Source organism: Notolabrus celidotus, chromosome 16 (genome assembly GCF_009762535.1).
Source record: "Notolabrus celidotus isolate fNotCel1 chromosome 16, fNotCel1.pri, whole genome shotgun sequence".
Classification (NCBI taxonomy): domain Eukaryota; kingdom Metazoa; phylum Chordata; class Actinopteri; order Labriformes; family Labridae; genus Notolabrus; species Notolabrus celidotus.
Genome location: NC_048287.1, coordinates 25,123,238 through 25,140,151, shown reverse-complemented (window position 1 = coordinate 25,140,151; position 16,914 = coordinate 25,123,238). Strand labels below are relative to the sequence as shown.

Genomic DNA, 16,914 nt, shown 5'->3' with positions numbered 1-16,914 from the left:
GCCCTCTTTTCCTTTCACCCTCCACCCCCCCCCCCCCTCCACACTAACCCTCCATACAAACTCCTGCATCGTATCTCAAACTAACTCACTCCTCTCTGTACCTTCATCCCGTCTCCTCTCCATCCAGCGCGTCATATTAACCCCCTCAGCTGCAGCTTGACACCCAGAGTGAGAGCCTCCATCAGCACCAGCCAGCACCACCATGCTCTGGAAATCCCGGACCAAGACTGACATATTGCAGGTATTGGATATATAAGAGCGCTTTTTATTGAGGTATTTATTTTCTTGTAGTAGTCTTACAGAGGTCCATCACTTATGCGTAAAACTCTGCACATGAAGGGCCTGTTTGGTACGCTCTGATCCCAGAAAATGTACTTCTCAATTGTTTTACGCGTGAACGATTCCATTGAATGGAATGCTTAAAATAAATCGAGATATTTTAAGTTTTGAATTTCCTGTAAGTACCTGGATATCTGTGCGTAAAAACGATTGTATAAGAAAGATGTTTCAATTTTCAGATTTTTTTAATTCAATGTGATGTTTAAAATTCTTGTAAAAGAACGTTATTTTAAAATCTCAGACTGTGCGTAAAATCCAGAAAACAATTGTGCCATTCTCCAAACGAAACCAACAATAAATGTCAAAATGTACGCCGGGTGTCTGAGTTAACTGTCTGTAATTGAATGAATATATCTCTTTAAGAGAAGTGGACCCTGTCGACCCCTCCCCTCCCCATTCTGCCGGGCGCGCGCAAAACCTATAAGTAGTGCGCTCATGGAGAGACTAGAGGACTCTGTGTATGTTGTGCGCGCGTGTGAGTATCTGACAGCAGCTTTTCATCCGTGCGTAAAGAGCTCCGTCAAACACAGATAAAGGGAAAGTTAATGACACATTTGAGTTTCATGGAGCGGTGAAACAGTCTGGATTACATCTTGGAGCATTTGGTGACATCTGTCAGTCGTCGGAAGCCTGCGCGAGCTGTTGAGTTTCTAAATTTGGGGGAATCCAAAGAGGTCCAGATGTTAATCCACACCTATTCGGCAATGGTGAGTTTGACAGATACTAGCTTTTTGAGCTTTTTTGGATTGCTGACGGTTTTTAATAACTAAATATATGTATATTTAAAAGAAGAGTGGGTTTTTTTTTTGCAGAGTGTGAGTGGACTCTTGAAAAACATGCGCAAATTGTGCTTTCATCTCTTAGAAATGTTAGCAGTTGTTTCATTCTAAGGAAACAACTGCTCGAGATTTTATTAATTTGTTGCATTTTCTGAAAAAAAATTTGAGCTTGCAGATAAAGATCATCTTTTGTGATTTTGGGGCTGACAATGAACACAGTTCTGATTTTCCTCGTCAGAATTTAAAGTGTCAAGTGTCCAGATTTTCAAATGAGCCTTTCTGACTCGGAGTTTAGAGCTGCGGCGCGGTACATCTGTCCGCGGAGATGCGTTTGTCTGTGCAGTGTCAGAGCGCGTGAGACCGGCTGACAGTGAAGTGCCCACTCTGTGCAAACACTGTGACATGCCGACAAATGATGGAGAAGTGTTTGTTCCTTTTACAGCTTTAGATTTCAACTTTATTTTTAAGTGAAATGATGGAGAGAAAAGCCCGCTGAGTGAGGTTGATGTAGACAGATACGACTGTGCGTTTTTTGGCCTCTGTGGATGGCACATAATGGACATTGTTCCACCACAACAGCATTGATCCGGGTGACCCAGCTTTTGGAGAAATCCATTCTGGCCAGGATGTGTGAGCAGAAATGTAGGCTAGTGGACTGCATGGGATCTCTTTTACAAGAGGGCTGAAACTTGTGAAGTCCAAATCAGATTTTCTGCGTCTCGTCATCTTCAATGAACCTTTTCTTCTTTAATTTTCAGTTGCGCTTTTGTTGACACCCTGACAGATAATTTACAGGTGTACCCCCCTTCTCCTCCTCCTCCTCGTCCTGCAGCAGCGTGTTGTTGTTGTGTTGTTGTGTTATACCTGTCCCTTCTCTTTGTGCGGCTTGTTGGTGGCCGTGACCTTTCTGACACTGTTCAGTAGCGATGCCAAAGGCGTCTTCTGCCAGTGCGCATCACTTCAAGCCGAGCTATTTCAGACCACCTCATAAAAACTGAAATACATTAATCTATAGGATGTGCTTGTTAAGTATTAAATTAAGGTCATTTTTGTACATTTTGTGTGTGCATTTTTGTGACCTTTGAGTCTGTGAGTGAATGCAACTCCTGCGATTTTACGCGTATTTTTTGTTTTGAATAAATATATTTCCTGGACGTGAAAACTTTAGGAATCTATCTGACATTTGATTTAATAGTACTGTTTTATTCTTTAGGGAAAATATGACATAAAAAAAAACTTTATAATTTTTCTTAGGACCGCGCAGACGGACTAAGCGGCTCTTCGCCGAGTGGGCGCCTCTCCCAGCTGTCCTCCCTGAACCAGGCCGCCTACTCCTCGGCTCCCCCGCTCTGCCACACTCCGGCCTCTGACTTCCAGCCTCCGTACTTCCCTCCCCCTTACCCCCAGTCCTCCCTGCCATACTCCCAAGGCCAGGACTCAGCCTATTCCCACCTGTCAGACCCCTACCCCTCCATCAACTCCATCCATCAGCATCAGCAGGCGGCATGGCACTCGCAGAGGTCGCGCTCCGACGAAGGGGGGCTTCTGTCACAGTCGCACCGGGCTCTGAGCCTCGACCCCCGGCGGGAGTACGCAGCTGTCCCTCGGCTGCTGCACGGTCTTGGAGAAGGTGCAGCCGCGCTCGGGGACGGTCCTCTTGGGATGCACCTGGGACACCACGGCCTGGAGGATCTTCAGGTGACTACATTTGAGTTTCTTTTCAATAGTTTTTTAAGCACATGTAAGGCCGTGCGTAAAATCTATTTGGAACCGCTTTTATTCTGCCTTTATTCCATTAAAATATGTGCAGGAACATTTGTAAAATATGAGGATGTTGGTATCAAGGCCTGAAGGCAATTTACATCCGTGTCTTTCTGTCCTAAAACTAGTGATGAAATGTCCCACATTCATTTAAATAGATTCTTAAATAAACACCTTTAATTAAAAACGACTGCATTTTATCAATCACTTGCATTCATTAAGCTCTGCTTTTAATTAGTTTTTTATTTTTGTCAGAGCGTCATGCATACCTGTCGCTTATTTTGTCCCAATTAAAAAAGAAATTAAGCACACAAACACTTTCTTTATCAGGTTAAAATTGTTGTGGGTCGACTTCATTAGACTGTAATGCACAGGCCTTTATTCCAAGAGTTTGAAAAATCCGTCTATTATTTTGGAATTGAGATGTCAGGTCTGAAATATGAATTTCTGCACGAATATCAGCCAAAAATCTTTCATATTTTCCTTAAAATTCGTTCAAAAGGACATTAAAAATTGGATTTCAATGGTATTTTAGTACGCCATTTTAACATAAAATTATATAAATGTTGATGGTGTAATTTGTATTTGTTATAAGTTTATCATATGTCGTTTTTAGAATTCACTCCCAGATGTGTTGAAGGAAATTGAACGTTGAATATTTAAGCTAAATGACTTGAATGAAAATTGTTGAGCCACAAAATGAAGGTTTTATGAGTTATGTGGACAAACTAAATAAATATGATGTATTTTTAAAATTTTAAGCTTCAATGTTAAAAAAAAAAGGGGGGCCATTTGTCGGTCCGTTTCTTCTCCTGTCACTCGTGCTGTGTTGTCTCGCGCGGGGGACAAAGTGTTTGTGCTCGCGCTGCAGTCTCTTTGCCCTCTGCACTTTTTTATTCTTGTGAAAAGAATCCTTCGTGCGCTTTATTGAGCAGTCAGCCTCCCTCCTGCAGCAGGTGCAGCTGCAGACGCTGTTTGTTGCCTCCTGCAGAAAAAAGAAAAGAAAAAAGAAATAAAAGAAAAACACCGAGACCAATTGATGTTTACGGTCATTAATAGAAAAGAAACGTTTGAGAGGCGCGCAAGGCGAGGAGTCAGCGCGAGCGTGCTGCTGCTAAACGCTCCCACATGACGAGGACCTTTATTTGATTAATGGATTATATCCTCCGCGTTTGAAGGCTCGTTTACACTCAGCACAAAGAGACATCCGAGGATCAGACTGAGAGACTATTTCATCCGCAGAGAGAGAAAAGATCAAATAAAATGTAAAAACTTTAATTTATTCTGTAAATGGGAGAGCTACGGTGGCTGACTTTTTCATAATTTTAAATTGCGTCTCAGTTTTTTATCCAAAATGTGCCTGAAGTAAAAGAAAAAATTACAAATATTATAATAAATGTATTGTGAAGAAAATAGAAATAAACAGCTTCCTTTTAACCATTGCAAAGAGTTTAAAGTATGACAGTATTTACACAATGTAGCAATTGTATTTAGACAAGCAGCATTATTGCACACAGACAGCTGATGCCCCAAAAATATCTTATACCAAACAACATTTTCCCAACAATTTCTCTCAAACAGAATAAAAAAAACTTACATTTTTATTACTCTGCTAATTAAAACACTACATGTACAATAACAGTGTGTAGAAAAAGGAAATTCCCTGCCTTAAAATGTTAAATAATCCATCAAAACAATGTTAATTTATCATCTGCTGTCCTTTTCACTTAAAGCAATTTGAACGTTTATCACAGTAGAGCTACAGATGTTATTCTTTTATCATAGAAATAAGAGAACAGTTAGTTATCATAAAGATCTTCCATCATTTATCGTCTGTTTTCCATTTCGCAGAAAGCCTCTAACTCCAATAAAAGCAACAGATTTTATTCTTCTCTACACAAACACACACACACACACACACACACAGAGAGTGTTTTTATGTGCTGTGAGGGAAAAGCTAACGCTGGACCTTCCATCTTGCTTTGGCCTGAGAGCAAAAATCTGTGTGCGAGTGTGTGTATATAACAGTGTGTATAAGTGTGTGTGTGTGTGAGTGTGAAGCCGTTGGATAAATGATAGTGACTGTCTGTCTGTCTGACACAGGGAATGGAGGAAGGATCAGCCCTGGGCATCCTCGACCACTCTGTCATTAAAAAAGGTAAGAGGTGGGAGAGCTCTGTGTGCATGTGTGTGTGTGTGTGTGTGTGTGTGTGTGTGTGTGTGTTTGCAGGTATAAGTGTGTGTGTGTGTGTGTGTGTGGGTGTGTGTGTGAGGGTGTGTGTGTGAGATGGAGAGAGAGAGAGGGGAAAGATTGAGTGTGTATGTGTGCATTTGTGTCTAAGTGTGCACCTATATAATTGTGCTATACATGCTGAAGGGGGTTTTGTGTTTAGGGGCCTTCCAACACCACTCTCTCTCTCTCTCTCTCTCACTGTCTCTCACACACACACACACACACACACACACACACACACACACACACACACACACACACACACACACACACACACACACACACATACACACACACACACACACACACACACACACACACTATAAATAATTCTGTTTTGCTATTTCATTTGAAGTCAAGAAGTCCTCTAATACTCAGCTGCAGACTTCACCCCAAAGGCACACATTCTTAATGAACTGTTCATGGTCATATGAGAGAGTGTGTGCGTATGTGTGTGTCTCTGTGTGTGTGTGTGTGTGTGTGTGTGTGTGTGTGTGTGTGTGTGTGTGTGTGTGTGTGTGTGAGAGAGAGAGAAGGAGAGAGTAGGGATGGGGGATTACAGTGAAGAAGAGGAGAGAGAAGTGGGGCAGAGAAGAAAAGGGAGGAGAACGCGATAAAAGAGGAGTTGTGGGGAAATTTTTGCAGAGTATGATCACTCTAATATTACCGACTCGGAGTCTGCGGGAGACACAGGGGCACGATTAGGAAATTCAAGTTGGATTTGTTGCTTCTGGAGTGAGATACTGGTGTGAGAAAACCTCTTCAATGCAAAAGAAAATGACACCCTGATAGGCGGCCTGTTTTGGTCTGTCGTGCTGCAAGAGAAATAAAAGGAAGGGTTTGCTCAGAAACAAGCTGAAAAGACGCCTACTACGCCTTTAATTTGACAAAAAAATGAAATGAGCTTCTGCTGAAAGAATGACATTTTTTCACTGGAGAGGCTTTATATAAGAGAGAAATAATAATAAGAAGCCTTTGTGAAAAAAAATCTGACCATGATGAATAATGACTGATATCGGGTGGATGTGGGTTTTAGAGATTTTTCCTTTCTGTAATGTTACGTAGTTCTTCCTCAACAAATTCAAAATTATTTTCAGAAAATGTTAAATTTTGTTATTTTCTGAATAATTGAAAGTTTGATTTAAACTCCAGTTTAAACTTAAGCCCACATTTTTTATTTATTTTTGCCTCCTTATTTAAAATATTCCACTGATCCTGCTCTGATTGACCTGGATCTCTACGTGCTGCTAAGTTTTCTTGACAATTGGGTGACATCAATGATACTTTATACAGTTTTTTAAAATGTATAGGCCCAAAACAATATATTTTTTTAAATATCTGAGGTTGAAACCCTTCCCTTGTCTGAACCAAGTCCATTCTATTCAATTTACACAAACGTAAGGATGTAAGTCTCCAAATCAGAGACCTAAAAAGGAGAAGGAATGATCTCAAACAATTCATAGCTCCGTTCACACCTCCTGCTGCAGACCAGCAGTCATTTGATGAAGTGACAGCGATTCCACTTGTTTGCCAAACGCTCAGAATTGATCCATTACCACAGCGAGACTCTCCCCGGCGAGCTCTTACAGCAGATAGCAGAGCGAACCTAAAGGCCTCATGAATACGAAAATCCAACAGGGAGAACAGAACGAGGCAGAATGTAGAGGGGGGGAAAAGAGACAAGGACGGGGAGGAGATAAAGAGAGGGAGGCAGGAGAAAGAGTCGAGGAAGATGATAAGAGAAAGAGGGGAAGAGAGGGAGGGGCAGAGAGACGACAAAGGAGAGAGAGCCTCACTCTCTCTCTCTCTCTCTCTCTCTCTCTCTCTCTCTCTCTCTGTGGCCTTGTTGGTTCAACACTCTGCTTGTGAATGAGAGGATTTAGAGAGATTTGTGTAGTTCAGGGGATCTTTGTTGGACAGGCGAAAGAAGACACAGATCACTCAGTGTGAGGCGTTTAAGTACACAACTATCAAGACGGAGCGTTAAAAGTGAAAAGAGAGAGAAAAAGGGAAAAGTAGAGCCATCAAGATGAGATCAAAGAGGGGGAAATTAAAAAAAAAGTAAATTTAAACATGCAACAAGACGTATTCCACTCTGGCTCTCTCTCTCACATGTCATCTCCCTCTCACATGCATACTCTTCAAATGTTCATATGTGTGAGTGGAAATGTATATATGCTGAAGGAGAGCTATTTATGTAAAAGGGTCAGGATGGAGTCTTGTCTGGCACCTCAAACTGCATATGTTGCTCATTTTACATGATACATACATTTACTTTAAATTCCAAGATTTGTAATGGTGTAAAAAAAAATCCCCTACTACACCTTTAATAGTTGATGCAATAACACGATCACACTTTAGTGGGATTTTAGTTGCAGGTTGGTCCAGATCTCTGTATTATTTTTGTATTTCTCTAACTTTGGTGGTGTCCAATTTTACACACCAAATAAATCAGAGGTGAACGGCAATTTGTCCATTTAAAATACACAACATTGATATATAATTCCCAAACATGCTTCTCCTAACAGCTCTGGAGCTCCACAGGATCCTCTGTCCACTGTTTTTTCTAGAGAGATTTTTTAATGAAATGCCAAAAACAAAAGTACGTTGAATTCTGTTGTTTTGAACTGAAGGCAAAAATTTCAAACATGGGTGTTTTGGAAATTCGGCATGTAAAAAATGAGGATAAATGAGAATCAATTTGGATGACTTTGAAACTGAAATTAAAGCAAGAAAAGGAAAGAAAAGCAATGAGGTGCATTTTGTGTTTTCACTGTTGTAAGAAGATGCAGTCCTCAGAAGTATAGCAGTAGATTAACACACTCACAAAGAGGCTGATTCCTTTCAATCCTCTCAGTTTAAAGGATTTCTGCCCACATAAGTGTAGATTTATTGGCTTTAGGATTTAAGACTCAAAAGCCAATTAGCATTCAGAGATGACATAACCCAGTGAAAGAAAACCAAACAAACATTGACATTCAAGGAGGATGATGGATTCTTTATTTATACTGTTCTCTGACAGTTTAAAGACCAAAGGTTTGACCTGTGACTCAAGAAAATCACTGAAGGATGAGTAAACAATGAAAATACACTTTTGTTAAAGGTAGAACCCCCAGCTTGTCAGGGTGTCAGTAGGTATTGTAGACTATCTATGCTTTCATGACAGAGATTCCTAAAATTACCCCACTCCTCCTCCTCCCTGTACCCAAAAAAAAAAAAGACAGAAGTGATCAGAGTCTGAAAAGTTTACCGCCGTGCAGAAAAGTGAGTGTGAATCGAAGCTCCTCGAGGTGTGAAGTGAAGCTATTTGAGAATGCACAGCTAAAATGTGACCACCTGCAGTTTAAACAACAGAATCAACAAGCAGCTCTCCAGATTTAGAGCTGTGGGAGCGGGGGAGAACATTACACTGAATAGATTAATCAGGAGGAGGAGGAGCACTGTCACACACTCATTCGCACAACAATACTCAAATGAATATCACTGAATAAGACATATGTTTAGATTGATGAACTTCATTCCTCCCTGATCTCTTTCTCTCTTGCACCCTGATTTTGTTGCAGTTTTTAGAATTGTCTTCCTCATCTGACTCTTGAAAACTCAAGAAAAAAAAAGAAAAAGTTCTTAAAGTTTGTAAAGTGTGAATACTCACTTTCTTACATCTTTCTTCCTTTCTTCATTTTCACTCCAGTACCCATTCCCTCCAAGCTGAACGGCTCAGCCCTGTCAGCCCTGTCCCTCGGTAAGGAGGGTCTCGGGATGGGATGCGTGTCAAACCCTGCAGAGGTCTTCTGTTCGGTACCCGGTCGCCTCTCGCTGCTCAGCTCCACCTCCAAGTACAAGGTGACAGTCGGGGAAGTGCAGCGGCGCCTCTCCCCACCTGAGTGCCTCAACGCCTCTCTGCTGGGTGGAGTACTCCGCAGGTGAGAGGAGGATATGGTGGAATTTTAGAGGGAGGAGAGTCAAATTCAAACCCTAAGCTTGCAGTCAGAAAAAGATGCTTTTATTAAATATTACCCAAACTCATCTGACTGTACTCAAATCTCTAATTTTAAACTGGGGAGTTTAACCTAGTGAAGCCTTGTTTGATCTTACAAAGAGTACAACACAGTGTGTGGTCAGCTTTAAAGGGTCACAAGCATGAAAGATTAAAGCTCCTGTGATGAGTTTTCTGGTAGTTATGAAACTGACTGAAACTTATAGTGATGCCTCTACATGACCAACAAAAGCAAACAAGACCATCAGCAATATGAAAGAATATTCCTATACAGATATTTTAAATGTCTAAATACCACTGCCGCAGGGTAGGTGCCAGACAATGTTATCCACAAGATGCGACTTAAACAACATTTTTTCACTTTTTCTACAGACAGTTTTTTAAGGAGTGACCGTTTCACTGTTAAAAGAAAGCAGGATGAGATTTATGATGAAAAAAAAAGGACTTACACGTGTACAGGATGAAATCAGCAAAGAGATAAAAGGTACAGCTGTGTCCACAGGGGGCGCCAAAAATGCCCCAGACTAAAAGTTTATCAAGAGAGCTCTAAAAACAAAGTGTTGAAATAATTTGAATTCAGTTTAAAACAACTGTTCTACTTCTAACTAGCTGAAAATATATGTATAGGATACAAGTTGAAGCTATTTCATTTAAAGCTCCTGTGAGGAACTTTCTGTTTGTGATGATTTGGCACCCCAGTCACTCTTGTCTCTTCGCTGATCTTGTCCTCTTCATGTTTAAGTAGTGTGTGTAGAAAACTTTCTCCTCCTCCCGTCTTTAACAAACATTTGACTCAGTTTGAATCACTGTTGACCGTTTGGTCTGACACCTACCCCCTATTCATGTTTGCAGGCAGTAACATTAACTTCATAGACATAGTCTGTCTTGTTTTTGATGGTTGGCTTGCTTTTATAGGTCATAAAGAGGCATCACTATGAATTTCAGTCTGTTTCATTAACACTTAAAAAAAACTCCTCACAGGAGCTTTAAACTGAATTATATTTTTACCTTATCTCACAATCCCCAAAGTGGACTTTCTCATTCTACAGCCTTCTACATATGACTCTGATTAAAAAGATAGTCCCAGATGACCACTCATAGGGCTTGTTCAACATGAAATACAGACATGATTTGGAAAATAACACTTAGCCTAGTATGTAACATCAACCAACATCCAGTTTGTTTAATACTGATGTGATAATAACCCAAAATCCCGTTCTAAATCTTGGTAGTTTTTGAAAGTACCTTAATAGCGCTTTGACCGGCTTCCTCTGCGATATGAACTATCAGAGAGAATAACACGTACACAAACAGATTTCTCTTGTCAAAGCAACTGTGGATGAAGATAAGGGAAGAATGGCTCTCTTCAGTAATCATCTGTTTTTGTAAAAGAGAAAGAAAACAAAGCCAGGGTTTGTTGGAAATGTGGTCTTCAATTAGCGACAGTCAAAGTATAAAGTAGATTTGTAATGAAACAATGGGATGTCAATTATTGTCAGTAAGGACTGCAGTCGTACTTCTTTATTTGCTCTACACCACATGACAGGGTCTCTTGGTGCAAACACCCTTTGCTATGAACATGCCCTCTTTTTTCCTGAAGCCATTCAATAGGGAGCTTCAACGTAACCATGGGGCCTCTGTTGAGGACCCAAAATGGGTCATGGGACTAAATCACAAGAGAAGCAATGTGTTTTAATGAACCACAGCCCCAGGGCAAGAGAGCAACTTTATGATTTGGGTTTCCAGGCTGAAATACTTTAAAAGGACATCATTAAGAGATGTAAAGTGTAGTAAATATTACAAACCCTCGTCAGCAGAGGAAAACAGGCCCTCCACTGATAATAATACTTCACTGTTGATCATTATGACGGACTTCACTTCAGTTATCCCACTTCTACGCTACAAGTCAGAGTAGAAGTATCTGCATCATTTGTAACTTTCATTTAATTATTGTAATAAACTTTCAATACTTTTTTTCTCATATTTAATTTTAGGGGTAGGAATCACAAGATCACAGTGATATAATGATGATGATATATAATTAGACAATATGATATGGCACAATATGACTGTACAATACAATATGATAAGGTATGGTAAGGTACAATACGGCACAATAAGATATGTTACAATATATTACATTGAAATATTATACCAAAGGATATGATACATTTCACTATGATTAAGTAAGATATGATGGGTTATAATTGGACACAATATGATACAATGTGATAGAATAGTGTAAGATACGGCAGGATATGATACAGTGCGAAGCGACACAACGTTACAATGCTTTACAATACGAAACAATTCTATGCAATACGATATGATGCAAGACAACGCTACAATAGGATACAATAGGATATGATACGGCAGGATACCACACAATAAAATACGTCACCATACGATACAATACAATATGATATGATACGATACAATATAATACGGCACAATACGATACAATACAATAGGATGGGGAACTATACGATACAATACGATGCAATTCGATACAATACAACATGATACGATACAATACCATATAACACGGCACTATACGATGTGACCATAGACTGTATAAAATACGGACCTAGTGTCCGTGACGTCACTCATCTGTTCCTGAGCGCTGTTTTGAAGCCAATCGACGGCGGTAGCCATATTGGAAATGCGGACCTCAACCAGTCATAGTGTGACGTAGTTTGAGCCTCTTAGCCAACAGCTATGTGTTCCCGACCGGGAGTCACGTCAGTCATGTCCTTATTTAGGCAAAAACTCGAAATCTTAATATCTTCTGAACTATTGCGTTAGAAAAAAATCCAGCCCCCGTACAGTGTGTGCTGATAGAGCGATTAGCTTCGTAGGGCCAAGACGTTTTTTGAACCAGGCTGTAAACATGTTTATTAATGCTGCAAAGATCGTCTTTTTCCCATTCATGTCCATGTGGTTTCTGGTGTTTCTGCAGTCAGCCTCAAGCAGATTCTCGATGCATTGCAGTTTATAACACTTCCGCATGGGCTTCATAGTTTGAGACCGAAGGTTGCTTCTTGGATGTGATACAATATGATACAATGCGACACGGCACCGTACGGCACCGTATGGCACGATACGATACAATACGATATGATACAATTTGATACAATATAATACGATACAGCACTATACAATACAATACAATATGATACAATACACTACAATACGATACAATGCGATGCAGCACGGTATGGCACGATACGATATAATACAATTCAATACAATACAATACAATACGGCAGGATATGGTACAATATGATACAATAAGATACGATACAAAACTTGATTTATGACCCACATAAATGATGATATAACAGCATAGTAATTCTATTATAAATGCTCGTTACTGGACAATAATTTAATGATTATCAACACACTAGGATTCATGTCTTCAGCGCCACCATGAGGAACAATGAAGAGGTAACTCAGAGAGTGAAACTTGGAGGGAATTCTGTTCAGGGAGCTATATTGAATTTAATGTAAAAAATTTGATATTTAGCACCAGCATTACATGGAGTCACCACGACAGTGGCTGAATGAATATTTTGTCCCTATAATTCCTAATTTTGAATGCAGCAAGCATTTGACAAAATTGTCACTGCTAAACCAAAGTCAGGAGTGTGACTGTTTCTTCCATAACTGGTACCCATCATATAAACGGCCCTAAATGGTTCTGTGTAAGAAGTTATTAAAATGTTGTTAAATGTAGAAGAGGGATAAAAACAGGCGAGGAAAGCCAAGAAAAAAGGCAAGAAATTCAAAAAAAGAGAGAAAAGATCCTATCAGTGTTGACAGGGAGCATACTGAAGGAAGATTTCAGCTTCACATTCACTTACACACACACACTAACACACACCATGACAAATCTCATAAAGACAAACAGACACAGGGCCAGAATACACACACACACACAAACATGCACACACACACACAGAAGGAGCATCTCCTAAAACTGCTCTCTCTCTCTGTCTCTGTGTCCTCCCTCAGGGCGAAGTCAAAGAATGGTGGCCGCTGTCTGAGAGAGCGTCTGGAGAAGATTGGCCTCAACCTGCCCGCCGGGCGCCGCAAGGCCGCCAACGTCACTCTGCTAACATCTCTGGTGGAGGGTAGGCAAAGCGCACACACATACATCCACACATACATACACACACACACGCACACACAAACACACAGTGACCTGCTTACATGCTGACAGAAAGAGACACATATTCACATAGAAATATCTCTGCATGAGCACACATGAATAAACAGTCAGAGCATGGGTGGCTGCATGCGTGCAGGGCCACACACAAGCACAGGGTGTCGTTTGAAAAGCCAGTGTGTGTCTGCCACACAAAGCCAAAGAGCAGTGAACTGTTTGAGTGGTGAAAGTGAGAAAAACGGCTGCAGAGTTTGTCTCATGACCCAGCCTGACCCGAGCACTCACAGAAGTCGATTGTGTGTCGTTGAAAAAGCGTTTATATGGACAATTATTTGATTCGAATCTGAACCGAAGCCTAGCAAATGTAGCAGACTGTTCATTAAAGTACTCTGCAAGATTTCCTGTTTTAATAGACACTCTCCTCTTTCTCCTCCTCCTCCTCTTCCTCCTGCAGGTGAGGCTGTCCATCTGGCGCGGGACTTCGGTTACGTGTGCGAGACAGAGTTTCCAGCCAGAGCCACAGCTGAGTATCTGTGCAGGCAGAGCGAGCCAGACCAGCTCCCAACACGACGCAGCATGCTGCTCGCCACAAAGTGAGTGCTTCTTCCCCATCTTGGTACAGTTTCACACACTCACTGTGTGTTTTTTAAAGGAGAACCTCCTTAATTCAACACATCAAAGTCTGTCTGCATGGGGCATGAAGTCCATTTCTGCCAAGATCAATTTTAAAGCCTCTGGAATTTGTAAAAAAAAAAAAAAAAGGCAAACCCAAGGGTGCAAAAATCAGGGTGTTTTGTCTCCTGCTTCAGTTTGATCCATTTTACTATTTAAGGCCCTCTCTTGTGCACTGTGATACTTAAAGTAAGTGAAGCACAGAGTGATTGAGTTCCCCTGAAGAGTTTTTCAGGGGGAAAAAAAGACTTTTCTAACAGATCTGAAAGATTCGTGCCGAATGTTTATGCAAATAATGAAGGTAAAAATATCAACCGGCCTGTTTAAAGCACTGAAAAATCCTGGGATAGTATAAAGTATGAACTCATGTATCTTTAGCACATTATTTTACCAATTAATAAGGTTGCAATAAGTTTAAAAGCTTGTTTTTATCCCCTTTATTTAATAGCTTAAAAGTCTAGAAGTGTCAGCAATAATGAAAGATAGTTTTTATCTATTTTTGACACAAACTAAATCCAGTTGATCGTCTCAGAGTGACGTATAAACAAACAAATCCTCTCCTCTTCCTCTCAGGGAGATCTGTAAGGAGTTTGTGGACCTGATGTCCCAGGACCGCTCCCCCCTGGGCGGCAGTCGACCCACCCCCTGCCTGGAGCCCGGCGTCCAAGGCAGCCTCACCCACTTTAGCCTGCTCACCCACGGCTTCGGCACCCCCGCCATCTGCGCCGCGCTCTCTGCCTTCCAGAGCTACCTGATGGAGGCGATCAAAATGCTGGACAAGGGAGAGGGTGGAGGGAAGAGCCACCACGAGAAGGAGATGAAGCACCGAAAATAGAGGGAGGACGAACTGCTGTGTCAGTGAAAGAGAGGCAGAAGGGGAGAGAAAAGAGGGGAAAAAAGACTGACTGGTGTCCCTCTGATTCTTTACCTTTGCCCTCAGGATAAAAACTTTTACCTCCCAGAACCCCTTGGGGCCCCTTTTATTGAGGAGGCGGGGTTTATGATGATATCTGTACTGTAATGTGTGTCCTAAACCACCTCACTCGACATGACGCATGGACCTCTCTTCTCAGTAGCTGGTTTGTGTCATGAAGGCGTCTGCAGGATGAGTTCCTACATATGGCTGTATAGTTTTATTTATTCCCAATTCTACCTTATTTTTTTAAATTTTGGTAAACATGTCCCCTTTATCAGTGTTTTAGAAACCCGCTGGCTTCATCACACACACATTTTTTGGACCGAACTCGTCTGGAAATTGTCGTAAGCCATATCTAAGACAACAAACCTGCTCTTTGCTCCTTTGGAACTTTTTGGAGACTTTTAACTCCGCCTGATTGGACGAGCACAGCTTCCATATGTAGTTCTTTTTAAAGTGGAGGTCATGGGAAATTGAGTTTTAAAGGAGTGAGAAAAGGAGGAGACAAAGGCAGCTACAGGAGATTTGTTTTCTTTTATTTTGAAGTGCTGCGTGTTGGTAACTTAAGAAAATAACACAAATCATTTTGTACTTTCTGTGTATGTTTATTATTAATGTTATTACTGTTGTTATTATGTTATTATTATTGTATTACGGCATAAATGTAATATATTATTAAACAATTAAGAACGATCAGTGGAGTTCGACGGCTGTGTTTTTATGTTTTGATCCGGATTATGAGGCACATGAACACTTCAACCTATTAGAGTGAACAGGGATCTTAAAGTAAATGCTTCCTCTTTTCCTTTGGTAACAATACTGAAACTCTTGTTGATCCCTGTAATGATTTTTATGACAATCCGAAGATAACTTGATCAGAAACTAGTAAAAAGCTCCCCTTACGGCCTCTCAAAGCCCACAGGATTCCTCCTTTTTAAATCAAATGTAGTGGGTTTCAATCAGGTCTAAATAAAGTGTCTAAAAATACATTTAAATATATGTCTACTGAGAACATTTCACAGTAAATGCACAGAAAAAAGTAGCTAAAAGGCATTAAATGTTCATTTTTTTCCAACTAAAGGATAGTGATGTCTGTACATTTACCACTTTGGTCCAAGTCACAACATCTCAGCAACTTTTAAACTGGCTGTCAATACATTTGAACACACATTCATGCACCCCAGAGGATAAATCAAACTGATCTTGGTGATAACTGACTTTTACTCTTGAGCCATTAACGGGACAATTTTCACTAAAACTTCAAAAGCTCTTCTGACCAAACTGGGAGAAGAATGAGAGTGGACATTCATCGTTCCCTGAGGGTGATCCAAAGAAACTTCAATAAACAAATACCTGACTTCTCATCTAGAATCAAAAGACTATTAATGATTGTATTAAATGGATTGACAATACATCCGGTACCAAATTCATGTTACCTAACCATTACCTGTTTTTCATCAGATCTGAGATTGAATTTGTCCTGTACTTTGGTTGATTACCAATTATCTGTAAAACAAATTACCTTTTCTATTCTTAGTGGCTAAATGTCTAAAGCACATGTTGGCATGTCATCACACTATGATGGTACTGTAGTATCTGTGCTCATTTCCTCTTTTGTTTTAAAGAGTAAAATAACAGTTTTTTTCCCTTAAAGCACAAAATCGAATTATTTAATCACCAATTGGCTACCATTAGACAACGCCAAACCATAGCACTCAACTACTTCCAAGCTAACATTGCTGTATAGCAGTGTTCAAACACACACATAGTAAAAAAAAGATGTGTGTATTTTAACTCCAAGTTGAAGGGTCCATAATGTGGTCTGATATTTTGAAGTATTTTTTGTTTTAGAAGACAACACTGGGGCGGTGGTGGCCTAGCGGTCTGAGCGCCCCACATACAGAAGCTACAGTCCTCGTCGCAGGGGTCGCCGGCTCGAATCCCGGCCAGTTGACCATCTCCTGCATGTCTTCCCCCGCTCTCTATTCCCCACATTTCCTGTCTCTCTCAAGCTGTCCTATCAAATAAAGGAAAAAAGGAAAAAGAAAG

The 16,914-nt window shown here is 40.6% G+C and overlaps 1 protein-coding gene across 1 annotated transcript; it reads left to right on the top strand.

The window, feature by feature from the left end:
• Window positions 1-830: 830 nt before the first annotated feature.
• Window positions 831-15,550, top strand: tfap2e (transcription factor AP-2 epsilon). The gene is made up of 7 exons (XM_034704586.1): window positions 831-1,046; window positions 2,373-2,816; window positions 4,983-5,037; window positions 8,804-9,035; window positions 13,124-13,242; window positions 13,732-13,870; window positions 14,523-15,550. The coding sequence occupies exons 1-7, from the start codon at window positions 1,020-1,022 to the stop codon at window positions 14,782-14,784; spliced, it is 1,278 nt and encodes a 425-aa protein (XP_034560477.1). The 5' UTR covers window positions 831-1,019; the 3' UTR covers window positions 14,785-15,550.
• Window positions 15,551-16,914: the final 1,364 nt, after the last annotated feature.

What these genes read in the sequence shown, in the direction of transcription:
- tfap2e (XM_034704586.1), top strand. Translation starts at nt 1,020, where the DNA reads ATGTTAATCCACACCTATTCGGCAATG. An exon ending in ACGGCCTGGAGGATCTTCAG is followed by an intron (nt 2,817 to 4,982) that starts GTGACTACATTT and finishes TGTCTGACACAG; the next exon opens with GGAATGGAGGAAGGATCAGC. An exon ending in GCTAACATCTCTGGTGGAGG is followed by an intron (nt 13,243 to 13,731) that starts GTAGGCAAAGCG and finishes TTCCTCCTGCAG; the next exon opens with GTGAGGCTGTCCATCTGGCG.